Source organism: Galeopterus variegatus, unplaced genomic scaffold, assembly GCF_000696425.1.
Source record: "Galeopterus variegatus unplaced genomic scaffold, G_variegatus-3.0.2 Scaffold999, whole genome shotgun sequence".
NCBI classification, from domain to species: domain Eukaryota; kingdom Metazoa; phylum Chordata; class Mammalia; order Dermoptera; family Cynocephalidae; genus Galeopterus; species Galeopterus variegatus.
Genome location: NW_007727110.1, coordinates 339,156 through 352,212, shown reverse-complemented (window position 1 = coordinate 352,212; position 13,057 = coordinate 339,156). Strand labels below are relative to the sequence as shown.

Genomic DNA, 13,057 nt, shown 5'->3' with positions numbered 1-13,057 from the left:
AAGAGAGGCACTTAGGGTGCACATTTAAGGAGGAACTCACTCTCAGGGTTGTGCAAGTGCAGGGTTGGGGCCTGAGGGTGTGTGCCTCCTTAAATTTTCCTTCCAGGGCCCCTGAACATGCTCTGTCTGCATAGTCAGCTCCTCCCCAGGATTCCCAGTCCACATGGAGGTCCCCATCTGCCCACACCGTGGACTCCACTCTCCACCTCCTCCACCACCCTGTCCCTTCCTTCCTGGACACTGGCCACCACTTCCTCCCTGCTGCCACTCTTGCCCACCTATCCACATTCCACAGGGATCTTCCTCATTTGCACGCCTGGCCCTGCCTCTTCTCTACACCAAACCCTCAATGGCTCCCCATTAGCCTGAGGAGAGAGTCCCAGGCCCTCCCCCAGGGCTCTAGCCCTGCTGATCCCTTTCAACCCCACAGCCACATCTGGCTCTCCTACCTCTAGCCTGCATACCTGCATACTTCTGCCTCCAACATGCTGCTCCCTTCTCCCTGCCTTGGAACACTGGCTGGAATTCCATTCTTCACCAAATGAGGTAGGCTGCCCATTTCCTCTGCTCCCATAGCCCCTGCCCTGCCCTTTGTGTAACCCTCATCTGCTCAGTACCCATGTCCCTCCCAGCACACTGTGCTTGACTCACCACTGCTGGCTCTCTAAAGCCTAGAACAGCACTTGATGTAGCACAGGCACTGGATTGGTATTTGTTGCATGGACACATGAATTTATTAATTAGTACATGAGTGGCTTGTCATGTAGGTAGCTTTGGTGGCTGGGTGGGGATGACGGGAGGTACTGCCTAAGCTGTAGCCAGGGCCTGCCTTTGGCAGCAGGTAGCTGGAGGGAGAAGGCCACGTCACCGCCAGCAGGCTAGGTGCTGATTTTAATGGCCTGGCAGTGAGGTGCGTGCATGGCGGAGGCCTGCAGAAGAGGTAACGCTGAGAGGGCAGCTCTGCCCACCTCTAATTATTGCTTGAGTCTTTCTGGCAGTGCCTGCTGCCTGCCCCAGAGAGCTTGGTCTTGTCCATCACAGTGTGAGCTCAGGGTGGGGCTGCTGCCACTGCCAGCGGGGAAGACAATAGGAGGTTCCCAGGGGCCTTGGGTCTTGGAGAGCAGAGGCAGCCCCAGGCTTGGACCCTGCTCAGCTCCTGTCCTTCCTGTTTCCAGGGCAGCTGAAGGGTGCCCCCGCCTTGAGGGTCCCATCAAGAAGCCTCCAGAGTGACCAAGGAGCAAGCCAGCTGAGGGGGGGTCCACAGCACCCCCAAGGCAGGGAGCCTCAGATGGTTTGGTATCTGCTGACATAGAAGCCCTTGGGAAGATGGTGCCCTAGTGGCCGGATGGGCAGGTGGGCAGCTCAGGCCCGGAAGGAGGCCTTGACCATGCGGCCTTTCAGTGGTTGTGGTGGCCGGAAGTTGTTCACCATGTGAATCCTCTCATCATCCTCCGAGGTGAAAAGCAGGCTCCGAAATTTCTCCATCTTGAGAAGTCAGAAGGGATACTCAGGGTAGAATGGGGGTGCTGTGGTCCTTTCTGACCCCAGACACATCAACTGGCATACCCTGTCCAGCCAGCCCTCCCCCTGCCCCCTCTAGGCCCCGGGGCTTGTACTTACTCTTCCTCACTCATTCTCCTCTTTGGAACCACAACCTCAGTCACTTAATCACTAAAGGGCCTCTAAACCCGGACCTTCCTCCACCTAGTTCTAGTCCAATCCTGTCTAGCTAAGACTTATCAGCAAATGTAGCACTAAGATTCCAACACAGTAGGGGTGATCCCAGGATCCAGGTGTCTTCCCTACCAGCCTGAGTCTAGGTCCTAATGACTAACAATCAAGCTAACTCCCAACCAACATTCTACATGTTTATTAGCAAAAGATGGGAGCCTTGATGGTGAGACCACAGGCTGTAGGTTGCTGGTTGGGAGAGTCACCCTGTCTGGGGTGGACCCCGAGTGCTGCTGTTCCCCTCTACCTGGTGCTCTGGGAGGACTCACCTGCCTCTCAGAGACATTGATGGGCTCCCGGAGTACAATCCAGGTGACACTCTCGCTGAGTGGTGGTGTCGTCAGGGAGCCGGGGTAGGTCCAGTAGTGCAGGCTGGCAGGCAGGAGGCACTTCGGGTTGAAGCAGCTAAACTGGGCCTTGGTGCCCTGGGCAGGGTGGGGGAACCCAGGAATCAGCATAGGCCTCCCACCAGGATCATATCAGCAGCTTTCCCACCCATTTCTGTCAGTAGGGTTTAGGATTCTCCTTGGCCCATTGATGCAAATTGTGGGCAAATGTCTATGATCCCAGATGCCATCTCCCAGCCTGGGCCAGGCCTTTTCCACCCGTTTGCTTGTCTTCAAAAGCTACAGTTCCTGGAGCTCTTTGGCTACCACATTCTTTCCCTTGCCTTCAGCTGCCCTCAGTGACCCTGCCTGTCAGACCACCATTAATGTGACAGGCATCTTATCAATCCTGTACCCAACCTGGTTGCATGCTGGGTACCCAATGGGGCCGCTGACCCTGATGAAGAAGAGTCAGTTGCAGGGCCCTGCAGGGGCTGGCCCTCACCCTTGGTTTCAGCGAGGGTTTGCTGCCAGGATGGAGGAGTGAATGGGTCTGCTCTGTGATCCTGCCTCTTTCTCCCTCCCCACCAGGCTGCTCTGGGTCAGGGGCATGGACCCCTGGTCTCACCTTAAACCGAACCATGTAGAGCGCATCTGTCAGACGGTTCATGCTGGGGTGCTCTTCCCCCGTCTGTCAGGGAGAGGGTGGTGTGAGCCCAGCACCAATGTGTTTTAAAACTAGGGGCAGTGCCAGAGCTCCTATGCCCTCTTGGCCCCAGGTAACAATTACTCACCTCCAAGAAGACACCAACCACAGCCAGGCCATCGGGTGCTGAGGCCGCCTCCCCAAAGCTGCTGTACTGCCTGGCATTCCAATGTACCAGGTGTAGCTGTGGGAGCAACGACAGGCCCAGACAGGCCAGTGCTTAGCACCTCCAAGGGGCAATAGGAGACCTGAGCCAGGCTTCCCTCACTCCTGCCAGATTCCCAGTGTCTCACAGGAGGGGGAGACTGTCAAACCTCCTAGGCTTAGCATCCACCCAGGTCTGGGCCCAACCCTTTCCTGAGCCCCAGGGGACGCAAAGAAGAATCTGACTTGGGTCCTGCCCTCCAGTGAATGAGCTGTGAAAGAGATAATTGGCTATCTAGTGTGGCACCTCCCTGAGGAAGTGGCACCTGCAGCTGGGTCCAAAGAATAAGTAGGGTTTTATCAGATGAAAGCCTTAGCAAAAGGCATTCTAGGCAGAGAGGACAGTATAGGCAAAAGCTTGGAGGTATGAAGGAGCCAGGTGTGGGGAGGGGATTCATCACTGGCAGCTTGGTATGGGAAGAGGTCAGGAGGAAGATGAGTCAGGGCAAGGCCAGTTCACACAGGGCTTGGATGCCAGGCTCAACCCTCGAAGAGGTATTAACAAGGGGGTGGTGGGACTGGATTGGCCCTTCAGAAAACTCCTTCTGGAAGCACAGACCGGGACAGCAGTGGGTAGAGTTCAGGTGGAAGACCCTGTGCTGGGGGTGGTAGAGCATGTCTCTCCCAAAGTCCCCTCCCCAGGGGGCTGGCCTTTTAGCTTAGTTGGTTAGAGTGTGGTGTTATAACACCAAGGTCAAGGGTTTGGATCCCCATACCAGCCAGCCAGCCACAAACAAAAAAACCAAAATCCCCTGGGTGCTCCTCCTGTCCCTCTCCAGATCCCCACACCGGGCACCCTCAGGCCCCTGACCAGTCCCACACTCCTTCTCCAGGTAGCAGAGGGATTCAGATGGAGAAAGGCTCTTACCTCACTGGGGAATGACTTGCCATCCACCGTGTGCTCTGAACCCACATCATACTTCTTGCCCCAGTGGAAGTGGAACTGCTTGAGGCGGTAGGGCCCTTCCAGGGGGCCCCCGGTCACCACTGTGGGTAGAAGTAGGTATACGGCAATTGGTGTCAGAGGACCCACGCAGCCCGATGGATGGCAGTGCCAGAACCAGGGTAGCAGTCCAGGAAGGGGATCCGTTTTTCATTTGGAAAATTCACTGGGCTGAATGAGCTTGGGTCAGTTCCCATCAGCCCTCTTGGCCATTAAGCTGGGCCAGGACAGAAATCCTGACAGCCTTCAGGTGGCAGAGGATCTGGGACTGACAGAGTATAGCTCTCCATTTGGCCGTCCTCCCTATTCCTGCCCAATTTCCCATGGAAGCTGGGGCCCTACTTTCCAGGCCCCCATTACCACTAACAATAGGTCTCCACTGTCTGGAGCCCTGGTCCAGGGCTGGGTAGGAAGGATTATTTTGTTTAGTCTTCATAGTAGCCCATAAAGGACAGACCTATTGTTGTACCTATTTTATAAAGGAGGAAACTGAGGCACAGAGAGGGCAAGCCATTTGCCCATGGTCACACAGCAAGGCACTGACCTAGGGTCAGAGCCCAAGCTTCTAATTAACAGGCCACACTGCCTCCCTAGAATCTCGAGCCTCCCTAGAACTTGGTGTTGCCCCACAGGAGGAGGCCAGCTCCTAAGGATGCCCACCCTCCTGACCAGGCCTAGGTGCCTCCAGTGCCATCTCCCTCACAAATGGCCTCTTTGGAGGCCCTCAATTGTGCTGGTTTTTGTGACTTTCTTGCTTTGATACCTGGTGAGCTGGGGCCACACGCACAAGGCCTCCTGGGACTGATAGAATTTCCAGCTGAAAGGGATCTGGTAATGGAGGGAGCCCCAGCCAGGTCTGAATGTGAGCCCTTGGATCAGGTGACAGCCCCAGGCTCAGAGTTCCACTAGGCCCCTCTATGATGGGTGACCAGGGCAAAGCCTTGCCCTCTGTGGGCTCCTCAAGGAAGAAGAGGACAGGACAGTCCAGAGGCCCCTCCTTGCCTTATCTGAGAAGCAGGGCCTGTCTGGGGCAATGCTAGGAGGTCAACAAAGGGAATCTGGGGATGGTGGCTGTGGCAAGGCCCCATCCCTGGGAGGCAGGAGCCTCTGACCCTGCAGGCTGAACTCCCTGATAGGTCTGTGGGGGCTCATCCCTCTGAGCACGCTCCACCTGGGAACCCATCGAGTGGTCTCCCAGAGAGGAAACTTCCTCCGCCCCCCGCTTGAGCTTGGCTCACGTGGCCTCCTCCCTCCACTGACAGTAGGTGCACTGCCATTCACCGTGCACTCACCATGTGTTTGGTGCTCTGCTGGCATCAACCCATTTGACCTCCAGAGTGACCTACAGTGGGTGAGTGGCATAGCCCCAGCCTTCTCAACTCCTCTTTCCACTGGCTCCCTGCCCCCTCAGGCCTGGGCATTCTGGTAGGGGAGGTAGCCCCAGCTAGGCCTGAATGTGAGACCCCAGATCAATGATCCAAAGGCATGCTCCCTTGAGCCTTCCCCCATCCCAGTGGCCTTCACTGAGCTACTGATGTTTGAGCTGAGCCCTCAATCCCCTCTGAAGGAACAGACATATGAAAACTGCTCCTTCATAAACTGTCACCTAGGGTCATCTAGAACCTCATGTCCCCTCCCCAAAGCTCTGGGTGAGAGGTTTTTCTTAGAATCCAGTACCAGGAAATGCTTTGTCTGTCTCCTGAGGACCTGCTAGACCTCTTCCCTTCTGTATCAAGAACTATATAACTGATCCTTTTCCCCTTTTTCCTAGCCTATCAGGGAACTCAGGGCTAAGCAACTAAGACCTCTCCTCAGGAAAGGTCTGACTCCTTCATCTTCTCTGCTTTTTGATTTTCTTTCTGAAACTTAAGTTCCCTTGAGTGCTTTCATTGTATGAATGGTGATGAGGGAGGGAGGGGCAAAGAACCAGTCACTTCCTTACACAAGAAACTCTAGCATGTTCCCTCCTCGCCCCACTCCACGTCCCCACCCCACAGGCCTGGTCATAAGGACAAAAATCCCTTCACTAAACAGTACTCCTGAAGCCTCTACCTAGAAATTTATCATGAAAGAAACTGGACTCTAATCCTAGGGCAAAGCCTTGTAAGGAGTTGCCCCAAGTTCCCACTGGCCTCTGTCTGGCCCAAGATGATTGGATCTGAGATCACGGGTGAGATGGAGAGAGAGGGACCTTTGGATTAGGTTGGTTCTGGTACTCCCCAGCTCATCCAGCTTCTATTTGCCCTTCTAAGAGATGGGTTTTTGAGAGGAATATATGAGTTGCCTGAGACCTTAGCAAGGGGCCTGGTGCCCAAAACATTTTAGTTCCCTTCTCTCCCTACTGGGCTTGGCCAGATCACACAGGGAGGAGGGTTTGGCTTTAGGCCACAAAGCAGGTCAGTGATGGGGCAGAGAGTGAAAACAAACCTGATCTGAAGCACTAAATGGAAGGGAAGGAAGGAAGTTAGTATTTCTTGAGCATTTGCTATATGCCAGCAGTACAAACGCTGCTTTGTTTTTTCATTTTTCCTCTTTATGACTCTGGAGAGGAAGTCTTACTGCTCCCATGTGATCCATAAGGAGACTGAGGCTCAGCCCAAGGCTTCACAGCTGGTAAGAGGTGGAGTCTTCCTTCCCCACCACAGCTTGCTGCCCCTCCTGGGACTGCCTGACATAAGGTTAGAATCCCAGGGGGCACAGGTGCCAGGCTTTGGCAGGGGCCACTTACCAGTTCGGTCATCGCTGTCACTGAAGTCTACCTGGACAGAGTGGCCATTGTTGGTGATGCTGAGGGATCTGCAGCCCTCATAGGAAAGCTCCAGTGGCCGCAGGCTGGGTGAGTACACAGCCTGACTGGACACGATGTTGATGGGTGACTGGCGATCTCCCTGGGCAATGGGATACAGCTTGTGCCAATGTGAGGGGCCTGTAGGTGGGGAGGGGGACAAAGACTCAGGCCAGCCAGGATCTCTGAGCTGAAGGCTGAGGACACCCATCGGGGATTCTCCCTGGCATTCTTTCAGAGGTGAGCCCCTGCTTTGGAGCTGCGTAGTCTGGAGTTCCAATCCCAGCTCTGCCACTTCCCCTCTCAGCCTCCATTTCCTTGTCTGTGAAATAGCCTCACTAAAACTCACCTCCCAATGCTGATAGGTGGCCCAGAGAGAGAATTCATGGAAGAGAACATAACACAGCTACAGGCCCAGGGGCAGTTTTGTGTAGTGAGTTCCCCCCAACCCCCAACACATGCTCAGGGAGACCCCCAGGTGTCTAGTCTCTGACCTGACCCTAACAGGTATGTAGCCTCTTCCCGCATCTTGAGCAACTTAGTGTTGGTGTTTGTGGCAATAATAACAAAAACTTTTATCAGCTTAGCTTTGGCACTGTGACATGTATTTGCTCCTTGTGAAGTAGAACCCACTGTGATTACGACTTCAGTTGAGGGAACTGAGGGACACTCACTCATGTGTGTGAGCGCGCACACACACACACACACACACACACACTGGTATAAACACACAGCATGTGCATATACTGACCCCAGCTGCCCTCCCCAGGCATGTGCCTAAAGGTCCATACATGTGCACAGTGACCTGGGCACACCAGTCCCAGAGCTGCCAGGCCCAGAACATGCATGTGTACAAACACACACACAGCCCTGCTGACTACATCTGATATACTCATATGTACCCTCACACACAAACACCTCCTGTTGGAAACCCAGGCTTGCACGAAGGGACCACAGCAAAACACATGCCCATGCACACACACACACACACACACACGCACCTGCATGCACACCCACGGGCACCCACCACCTGCCTCCCAGAGGCTCCATCTGCAGCAGAGAAGCTCAGCATCTCACTGGGGAACATCCTGAGATGCAGCCTATTTTTAGAGCTACTGCCGGCTGGTGCTTCTCCCCCTTTTTGGCTTCTTAAGTTTTCCTGAGAAAACAGCAGCAGGTGCCGACAGAGCCGTGTCCCCAATGGATGACTCAGATTTGTGGCCCAGCCCCACTAGGTTATTTTTGAAGTCCTGTGAGCACTGCTGCATGCCGGCACCTCTGTCCTCCGTCCTTCCCTTCCTCACTGCCCCTAAACTGGGCAACCCAGGTCTGGCTGGGTGAGGGGCAGCTGCTTAAGAGCAGCAGGCCCTATGGGATACTGGATGCTCAGAGCAGGTGGGCAGGACCAGCAAGACGGGTACTCTGACTCTGGGGGAAGTACCCAAAAGCTGGTTCAGAGTAGGTGCTGGAGGGAAAATGATCTTCCATGGGTTCTGTCAACCTGTCCTCTCTCTCTCTCTCTCTCTCTCTCTCTCTCCATCTCTGCTGGTCGCTGTTGCTTTTTTCTGAATGTCTCCTTCCGGCTACCGCATGCCTAGATCTGGGCTTCCCCTTCCAAAATATGCTCCTTTGTCCTCGGGGTCCCAGAGGGGGCCAGAGACTCCACAGCACCTCCCTGACTCCCTCTGGTCCATCGCACCTTCCTGGTCCCCCAGACTGTAGCCAGGGCCCCCACCCACTTTCACAAAGTGACTGTGTCTCCCCAGAGAAATGGGGCTAGGGGTATGTTTTTTCTCCCAGCACTTCCTCTTCTTTCCAACCCCACCTGCCCTGCCCGTGTTCCCTCCTCATGGCCTGAATCTTGGCTCCTCATTGTTCATCTCAGGAAAACGGGGAAGCTCTTACCCCACACCACCACCCCTGCTTGACCTACCCCAGAGCTACACTCAAGCCATCTGGCTCTCCCCTTCTGCCTCTTTTCCCTTCCTCCGCATCCTAAGGAAACCGAGGCAGGATGGAGGAACTATCTCCCTGGTCCGACCAGGAGCCTGGTGTGGGTCACGGGCTTCCACGGCTCACACCTGGACGTGTTCCAATACCCTGCTCCGTGCAGATCTCCACCCTGCATTCAACCTCAGTGCCTGTCTTGGCCCAACATTTTCCCACCCACGAGTCCTGGTCCTTGCTGTGCCCTCCGCCTGGTGCGTCTTTTGTCTTCCACCCACTGGCTCCAGCCGGCCCAATCTGATTCATCTTAGGATGTGGCCTTATGCCAAGGATAGGGCTTGTCTCTGGCTAGGCCTCATCAGGCAGTTTTGGGAAGACAAACAGCTGGGTGGATGGAAGGACAGACAAATTGATCCCACCCAGGGCCCTGTACCCAGGAGGAGTTGAGCCATTTGTAGAATGTCAACTGGTCAGACCTTGACCAATGGACACTAATTCAGGTCCTGCTCTAGTCTGACATTGTGAAGGAATCTGCCATCCTGTCTGCCTGGCTCCCCTACATCTCTGTATCTGTCTGTTTCCTTCTGCCAAGCCCTGAACCCCAGTTCCTCACATAGAGTTGTGGAGATTAATTGACACCTGGTTGGCTGGCCCAATGCCAGTGACTGCCCACCGCTACTGAGATGCCCCCCTCTGATCCAGGTGCCAGAAGGGGCTCTTAATATAAATCTGTCCTAGGGTGGAGACAGGGGACTCATGATGGAGATGCAGAGTGGTCCCCAAAACCAGTGTGTGACAGCGAATCCAACCATGTCAAGGCCCCAGTTCTCCAAGCCAGAAACACCATCTACAGATCCAGAAGACAAAGGCATGCTTCTGGGCGAGGCCTGCAACCTCTGTCCACCTCCCAGAGGAGTCAGTCACCCTTTTCCTGGGGACGCTGCAACACCCTTAGGGATCGGGAGACTGCCCCAAATCCATCAACCCAATTCCTCCTCAGTGACCTAGGCCCTTTCCATATTTATTTATAGTCCTTAAAAAATAGAATCGGAATTCTTCATATAGTTCTGTATCCAGTTTCATCCATACAGCAGCCCTTGGGGGGGATTTTTATCCTATTTTACAGATAAGGAAAACAAGTATCAGAGAAATTGAATGATAGGCTCGATGATGCTCGTGGGTGACAGAGCAAGGATGAAAACCCATGACAGAGGCCGGCCCTGCCCCGCCCCCGCCCGCTCGCTGGCCCACTGAGCGGAGTCGAGATGGGGAGTCGGGGAGGTAAACCTCTCTCCCCCACCCTCCACTCCCGTCCTGGCTCTCCCTCTTTCCCCCAACACGTGTACGGACTCTGGGACATGAGAGACCGCCCACGCTGAGGGCTGCACAGTTTCTCCACATGACATCCCCTCCCCGTGCTTGTCCCTGAACCGTAAATGCCACCACCGGGATTGGAAAGTCCCCTTTAAACTGCAAACTACACCGACCATCAATGTCCAGAGCTGGCACTTCCCCGGTTTGCCAGACTCCATGGCACGTGCTGGGCAGAGCTTCGTGTATTTCCTCTGGTATTACCCTCTCTGCTACCCTACAACGCTGAGTGCTTCCATTTGCCCTACTTGACAGAGTGGGTCACTGAGGCCCAGAGAGGTGAAGTGACTTGCCCAAGATCATTTAGCCAGCCAGTGAGGGAATCATTCCCAGTTTGTCTCACTCCAAACACGGTGGTCTTTACCACTTCTCCTTGGTGCTGGGGGAAAGGGGTTGAGAGAGGGGACCCAGCCTTTCAGTGAGAACTTCCACCCAGGTGGGCAGTTCCATTGCCTGTACAGTGGGTCACAGGTGATCTTGTGGGTGTGGGGGTCTGAGAACCCTGCGATAGGTGCGAGGACAGAAATGGCAATCCAAACCCTGGGCCCAGGTGGAGCCAGAGCCCCAAAATGTGAGTGGGGAAGAGTGTCATCAACCGGTGAGCATGGGGATAGATTGACCCACAGACACCAGCTGAGTGTCTGAGGAGCAAAGTCTGAGGTCCTGCCTGTCACTCGCCCTCTCATTCTCTCTGCTGCTTCCTCCTCTCATCAGGGACTCTTTGCCTGTACCTCTACAGAATGCTATTTGTCCCTCCTCTCCTGGCCTCCCCATGACCTTCAGCACACCGGCTGGGAGCACAGGATCTCCACCCTGCATTCAACCTCAGTGCCTGTCTTGGCCCAACATTTTCCCACCCACGAGTCCTGGTCCTTGCTGTGCCCTCCGCCTGGTGCGTCTTTTGTCTTCCACCCACTGGCTCCAGCCGGCCCAATCTGATTCATCTTAGGATGTGGCCTTATGCCAAGGATAGGGCTTGTCTCTGGCTAGGCCTCATCAGGCAGTTTTGGGAAGACAAACAGCTGGGTGGATGGAAGGACAGACAAATTGATCCCACCCAGGGCCCTGTACCCAGGAGGAGTTGAGCCATTTGTAGAATGTCAACTGGTCAGACCTTGACCAATGGACACTAATTCAGGTCCTGCTCTAGTCTGACATTGTGAAGGAATCTGCCATCCTGTCTGCCTGGCTCCCCTACATCTCTGTATCTGTCTGTTTCCTTCTGCCAAGCCCTGAACCCCAGTTCCTCACATAGAGTTGTGGAGATTAATTGACACCTGGTTGGCTGGCCCAATGCCAGTGACTGCCCACCGCTACTGAGATGCCCCCCTCTGATCCAGGTGCCAGAAGGGGCTCTTAATATAAATCTGTCCTAGGGTGGAGACAGGGGACTCATGATGGAGATGCAGAGTGGTCCCCAAAACCAGTGTGTGACAGCGAATCCAACCATGTCAAGGCCCCAGTTCTCCAAGCCAGAAACACCATCTACAGATCCAGAAGACAAAGGCATGCTTCTGGGCGAGGCCTGCAACCTCTGTCCACCTCCCAGAGGAGTCAGTCACCCTTTTCCTGGGGACGCTGCAACACCCTTAGGGATCGGGAGACTGCCCCAAATCCATCAACCCAATTCCTCCTCAGTGACCTAGGCCCTTTCCATATTTATTTATAGTCCTTAAAAAATAGAATCGGAATTCTTCATATAGTTCTGTATCCAGTTTCATCCATACAGCAGCCCTTGGGGGGGATTTTTATCCTATTTTACAGATAAGGAAAACAAGTATCAGAGAAATTGAATGATAGGCTCGATGATGCTCGTGGGTGACAGAGCAAGGATGAAAACCCAGGGCTGCTGGGTCCTTCATTCAACCTTGTCTAAAATCACAGGAAGGGGAGGAAGGGGATTTTAAATTTTATTCTTATTTGCATACATATACAAGTCCTTTAGAAGGATTTAAGAGAAGTTAAGGAGAGTGTTTGCCTCCAGGGAGACCAGAAGGATGGAGGAGGGTGCAGAATGGGGGTGGGAAGGACACTCTTTACTGACCACAGTCTCCTTTGTACCTTTTGAGAGAAGTAAGCATTACCTCTTTATCAACTAAATAAAAGTTGATCCAATTCTTTCCTTCTTGCAGCCTATCTTCAGCAATTTTCTCCCAGTGCTGGGAACTCGGGCAGGTGAGAGGAGCCAGTGGAGTCTGCCCTTCTCAGTTAGAGCCCTGGTTTCCCCAGCAGCCCACTCAGGTCAACATGGGGGAGGCTGTGCCCCCATTTAGGTGCCTCCAGTCTCAATTACCTGCTGTTTCTAAAGCTGAATTGATTTCTTTGCTTGAGAGTTTTGTCTTTGATCTCGCCGGTGTCAGTGGCTCCTGGTTTTCACTGTTTATGGGGGAGGGGAGAATTGGGGATGGGGGACTCTGATGAAGGGCTTGGGGAGGAGGGCATGAGCAGCTTGCAAAGCTATGCCTTACTCATCAAACAACCTTGGCCAGATCTCACTTCCCTTCTCAAAGGTACAGTGATTTTGCTCTACAACGAGTTGATGAGAAGATTGTCCCTGCCCTGCCCACCTCATGGGAATCCTTGTGCCCATCAGTTGAAACAACAGATGTCCAGTGCTGCACCAACAGCAGAATCATGCCTCCTTCTCACTGTTTGTTATGTACGGGGCTGATGGGCCAGGCTAGAAGACATGCCCCTTGTATTTTTAAAAACATTTCCACCGCAAGTATGTGTGTATATGTGCACATGCAGGGGGATGGAATGAGCCTGGGCTGTGGACTAAGACAGGCTTGGCTCCTAGCATCACTGGCTGTGTGACCTGGGGCAAGTTACATCACCTCTCTGTGTCTGAACTTTTTTTTATCTGGGTATAAGATGGGAATAGAGAGTCTAGTGGGCTAATAGGATGGTCAGATGAGGTGATGTCTGTGAGACCCCTCGTACCAAGGATGCACTCCTTGGACCCTCAGACCTCTGCTCTTTTCTCTTTCCCTTAGCATTTTGGGCACATTTTAAACCCTAAGCATTCTACTTCCAATGATAGT

General features: G+C 53.9%; 1 protein-coding gene across 1 annotated transcript; it reads right to left on the bottom strand.

Moving 5' to 3' along the window:
• Positions 1-711: 711 nt before the first annotated feature.
• CA7 (carbonic anhydrase VII) lies at positions 712-7,223 on the bottom strand. Its single transcript, XM_008574144.1, has 7 exons — positions 7,190-7,223; positions 6,639-6,836; positions 3,836-3,954; positions 2,852-2,947; positions 2,686-2,748; positions 2,001-2,156; positions 712-1,485 (listed from the first exon to the last, which is right to left on the bottom strand). Exons 1-7 carry the CDS (start codon positions 7,221-7,223, stop codon positions 1,363-1,365), a joined length of 789 nt encoding a protein of 262 aa, XP_008572366.1. The 3' UTR covers positions 712-1,362.
• Positions 7,224-13,057: the final 5,834 nt, after the last annotated feature.

Excerpts from the sequence above, each read along its gene's own strand:
- CA7 (XM_008574144.1), bottom strand. The coding sequence starts at position 7,223 with ATGCGGGAAGAGGCTACATACCTGTTAGGGTCAG. Across the intron at positions 2,157-2,685 it reads TCTACATGGTTCGGTTTAAG|GGCACCAAGGCCCAGTTTAG; the intron begins GTGAGACCAGGG and ends CACCCTGCCCAG. Across the intron at positions 1,486-2,000 it reads TCAATGTCTCTGAGAGGCAG|ATGGAGAAATTTCGGAGCCT; the intron begins GTGAGTCCTCCC and ends TGACTTCTCAAG.